Source organism: Oncorhynchus clarkii, unplaced genomic scaffold, assembly GCF_045791955.1.
Source record: "Oncorhynchus clarkii lewisi isolate Uvic-CL-2024 unplaced genomic scaffold, UVic_Ocla_1.0 unplaced_contig_483_pilon_pilon, whole genome shotgun sequence".
Classification (NCBI taxonomy): domain Eukaryota; kingdom Metazoa; phylum Chordata; class Actinopteri; order Salmoniformes; family Salmonidae; genus Oncorhynchus; species Oncorhynchus clarkii.
Window position 1 is genome coordinate 45,081 of NW_027260871.1, and position 4,920 is coordinate 50,000.

The 4,920-nt window shown below is 52.0% G+C and overlaps 1 protein-coding gene across 1 annotated transcript in view; it reads right to left on the minus strand.

Moving 5' to 3' along the window:
• Positions 1-1,303: 1,303 nt before the first annotated feature.
• The window catches only part of LOC139402029 (adhesion G protein-coupled receptor L1-like), a 78,224-nt gene continuing 74,607 nt past the window's right edge, over positions 1,304-4,920 (minus strand). The window contains exons 28-29 of the mRNA XM_071146080.1: positions 2,470-3,422; positions 1,304-2,226 (exon numbers count right to left, since the gene is read on the minus strand). Of these exons, the coding sequence (XP_071002181.1) occupies positions 1,450-2,226; positions 2,470-3,422 (1,730 nt within the window). The 3' untranslated portion in view covers positions 1,304-1,449. The remainder of the gene's footprint in view (positions 2,227-2,469; positions 3,423-4,920) is intronic.

Below are 4,920 nucleotides of genomic sequence, written 5' to 3' on the forward strand. Positions count from 1 at the left end.
AATCAACAAACCAATCAATTATAAAAAACTGTTGATGGATTACAGTTGCAAAATTCACGTAACTTTCCCAAAGTTTTACAGAAAACCCCAGTTGGAGAATTCAGGATTCCCTGCTAAGGCAGGCCCATTCCGTCAGGATTCCCTGCTAAGGCAGGCCTATTCCGTCAGGATTCCCTGCTAAGGCAGGCCCATTCCGTCAGGATTCCCTGCTAAGGCAGGCCTATTCCGTCAGGATTCCCTGCTAAGGCAGGCCTATTCCGTCAGGATTCCCTGCTAAGGCAGGCCCATTCCGTCAGGATTCCCTGCTAAGGCAGGCCTATTCCGTCAGGATTCCCTGCTAAGGCAGGCCTATTCCGTCAGGATTCCCTGCTAAGGCAGGCCCATTCCGTCAGGATTCCCTGCTAAGGCAGGCCTATTCCGTCAGGATTCCCTGCTAAGGCAGGCCTATTCCGTCAGGATTCCCTGCTAAGGCAGGCCCATTCCGTCAGGATTCCCTGCTAAGGCAGGCCCATTCCGTCAGGATTCCCTGCTAAGGCAGGCCTATTCCGTCAGGATTCCCTGCTAAGGCAGGCCCATTCCGTCAGGATTCCAGAAATCTTCCAAACGGGATTTCTGAAAATCGTATACATTTGGGGAAAGTTCATTTTGCGACTGTAGTTAATGGTTAAACAACTGGTTCCAGATGATTTAACACCAATGAGAGGAAAGACACACAGGGGGAATAGAGACGGATGGGGAGAGAAAAGACACACAGGGGGAATAGAGACGGATGGGGAGAGGAAAGACACACAGGGGGAATAGAGACGGATGGGGAGAGAAAAGACACACAGGGGGAATAGAGACGGATGGGGAGAGAAAAGACACACAGGGGGAATAGAGACGGATGGGGAGAGAAAAGACACACAGGGGGAATAGAGACGGATGGGGAGAGAAAAGACACACAGGGGGAATAGAGACGGATGGGGAGAGGAAAGACACACAGGGGGAATAGAGACGGATGGGGAGAGGAAAGATACAGAGATGATGTGAAAATGGATCACGTATTTAAACAGAACATGAGAGGGAGACCAGCTTGTGATGACCAAGAGATAAGAGACAGGGAGGAGCCTTCATCATCATTTCGGGTGTAGGTATCATGAGGTGATCATCATCATCATCACTATCATCATTACCATCATCACCATCATCACCATCACAATTATCACCATCATCACTATCATCACCATCACAATTATCACCATCATCATCATCACCATCAGCACCATAATCACTATCATCATCTTCATCATCATTATCATCACCATCATCATCAATTTAACAATAGCCAGCAAAATCCATCACCATTATAATGGTCTTTATCAATGATTATGATAATTAATATCATGACTGCAACAACTGTCTTCTTCTTCTTCCTCCTCCTCTTCCTCCTCCAGATCACCACCGCCCTAGTCACAGACTCGTCACCCGTTGCATCTGTCCCTCATCGTCCTCGCTGGCGGGCTCTGTGTAAACCAACTCCCCATTAGCCGTGAGGGGTGTGAGGGGTGGGGGCTGGTAGAAAGTCTGCATGTGATTAGGCCTGGGGCCCAGAGGGGGTCGTCCCAGGCTGTAGGGGACTTCCAAAGGGGGTCGGTGGGGTCGAGGGGTGGGGCTAACCTCTGGTTGACCTTCGGGGCTGCTGTCAGGATAGGACGACAGGAGTAGGGGCGGAGATTCACGGGTGTAGAATCGTGGTGGCGGGGTTGAGTTTCGGGTGTAGAGCTGGGGAGAGTCGCTTCGAGTGTAGATGTTCGGGGGAGAATTTCGGGTGTAGACATTTGGGAGGGGGTCGTTTCGGGTGTATATACTTGGTGGTGAATTTCGGGTGTAAATATTTGGGGGTGAATTTTGGGTGTATGTATCAGGAGGTGAGTTTGTGGTGTAGACATTTGGGGTGTATATATCTAGGGGTGCGTTTCGGTTGTGGGTGAAGATGGTGGAGGGGTTAGAATCCTGGGTGTAGATGGGGGAGGAGTCAGGATCAAGGTCAGGGGTCACGGGGTCATAGCTGTCAGGGTCGTCCGCGTCGCTAAGGTAACGGACGGACTGAGTGCTCCCTTCCTCCATCCTCCTCTCCTTCCCTCTGTTCCACCCCTCCACCCCTCCATCTCTCTGGTCACTGAGGAACTGCTCCTCCTTCTCTCTCTCCATCCCTCTCTCCTTCCACCCCTCCATGCCTCCGTTTCTCTGGTCATAGAGAAGAGAATCCTCTTTCCCTCTCTCCTTCCACCCCTCCACCCCTCTCTCCTTCCACCCCTCCACCCCTCTCTCTTTCCACCCCTCCACCCCTCTCTCTTTCCACCCCTCCAACCCTCTCTCTTTCCAACCCTCCACCCCTCTCTCCACCCCTCTCTCTTTCCAACCCTCCACCCCTCTCTCTTTCCAACCCTCCACCCCTCTCTCCATCCCTCTCTCCTTCCACCCCTCCACCCCTCCATCCCTGGGGTCATAGAGAAGGGGATCCTCCAGGGCTTTATACAGGGGTTCTGTCTCCAGAGGCGGAGGAGGAGGGGGAGGAGGAAGCGGCCTATCCCGGTAACGGTCCCGCTCCGAACCCCCCACGCCACCCGGCTCAACACCCCCGCTGCGGTGACGGGACAGCGTTCCCCCTCCGCCCTGCTGCTGTTGCCGCGACAACGTGGAATGTGGGCGTGCGGTCTGCATCTGCAGCGACGCCTCCTGGGGGCGTGTCTGTCTGTCCTGGAGGAGGAGTCTACGGGAGAGGGTCCCGCCCCCCAGCTGCAGCTGGCTCCTGTTGCTCTCCTCCTGGCGTGTGTGTGTCGGCACGTCCTGCAGAGGACGAGGTGTGTGTGTCGGCACGTCCTGCAGAGGACGAGGTGTGTGTGTCGGCACGTCCTGCAGCGGACGAGGTGTGTGTGTCGGCACGTCCTGCAGCGGACGAGGTGTATGCGTCCAGCCGTCCTGGTGCGTGTGCGCGTGTGTCGGATCTTGGTCATGTGTGTGCGTCGACACCCGAGCTACCGTCCAACTCTCGTGGGCGGAGGGCTGTGGGCGTGTCAGTCGGTCCAGGGGGCGTGCCAGGCTGCCGTAGCGCTCCGCGGCTGCAGCCGGCCTCAAGTTGCTCTGAACCAGCTCTGAGATGATCATGTTCTCCAGGACCGTCGCGTCCGATAGGTTCCTCCGCATTCCGCCTCCGTGAGGCTCCACCCCCAGACCCACGGCGGCGTGGGGGGTGAGGGGGGCGGGGGAGGCGTCCTCCCCCCCTCCTCCTCCCTCCCTGAGGAGGTCTGTGCTGCCACCCACCCCGGACCGAGGCCCCCCACCACCCCCTGCCAGACCTTGCAGGGTGAAGCTGTTGGTGCTGTAGCCTCCGTTCAGACAAACACTGTCCATCTCCTGGCTCTGGGACAGAACGTCACCTTCTGGTGGCCGGGGGGAGGCGGAGGGTGGTGGGGAGGAGGAGGGGGGGGACATGGCAGAGAGAGAAGTACACAGTTAGACAACTGCCCTCTGGTGGAGAGAGAGAGAGAGAAGTACACTTATTGACAATCCAGAGTCCATATATTTAGGCTGATCATATTTTTTTACCTCTTTTTTTAATGTATAAAGTTAATTGCCAACTGATAAACCAACACATATGTATATATATTTATGTTACATCTGTAAATACAACAGACTGATACAACCAACACACATTATTATATATATTACATCTGTAAATACAACAGACTGATACAACCAACACATTTACAGTGGGGCAAAAAAGTATTTAGTCAGCCACCAATTGTGCAAGTTCTCCCACTTAAAAAGATGAGAGAGGCCTGTAATTTTCATCATAGGTACACTTCAACTATGACAGACAAAATGAGAAAAAAAATCCAGAAAATCACATTGTAGGATTTTTTATGAATTTATTTGCAAATTATGGTGGAAAATAAGTATTTGGTCACCTACAAACAAGCAAGATTTCTGGCTCTCACAGACCTGTAACTTCTTCTTTAAGAGGCTCCTCTGTCCTCCACTCGTTACCTGTATTAATGGCACCTGTTTGAACTTGTTATCAGTATAAAAGACACCTGTCCACAACCTCAAACAGTCACACTCCAAACTCCACCATGGCCAAGACCAAAGAGCTGTCAAAGGACACCAGAAACAAAATTGTAGACCTGCACCAGGCTGGAAAGACTGAATCTGCAATAGGTAAGCAGCTTGGTTTGAAGAAATCAACTGTGGGAGCAATTATTAGGAAATGGAATTATTAGGAAATGGAAGACATAAAAGACCACTGATAATCTCCCTCGATCTGGTGCTCCACGCAAGATCTCACACCGTGGGGTCAAAATGATCACAAGAACGGTGAGCAAAAATCCCAGAAACACATGGGGGGACCTAGTGAATGACCTGCAGAGAGCTGGGACCAAAGTAACCAAGCCTACCATCAGTAACACACTACGCCGCCATGGACTCAAATCCTGCAGTGCCAGACGTGTCCCCCTGCTTAAGCCAGTACATGTCCAGGCCCGTCTGAAGTTTGCTAGAGAGTATTTGGATGATCCAGAAAAAGATTGGGGGAATGTCATATGGTCAGATGAAACCAAAATAGAACTTTTTGGTAAAAACTCAACTCGTCGTGTTTGGAGGACAAAGAATGCTGAGTTGCATCCAAAGAACACCATACCTACTGTGAAGTATGGGGGTGGAAACATCATGCTTTGGGGCTGTTTTTCTGCAAAGGGACCAGGACGACTGATCCGTGTAAAGGAAAGAATGAATGGGGCCATGTATCGTGAGATTTTGAGTGAAAACCTCCTTCCATCAGCAAGGGCATTGAAGATGAAACGTGGCTGGGTCTTTCAGCATGACAATGATCCCAAACACACCGCCCGGGCAATGAAGGAGTGGCTTCGTAAGAAGCATTTC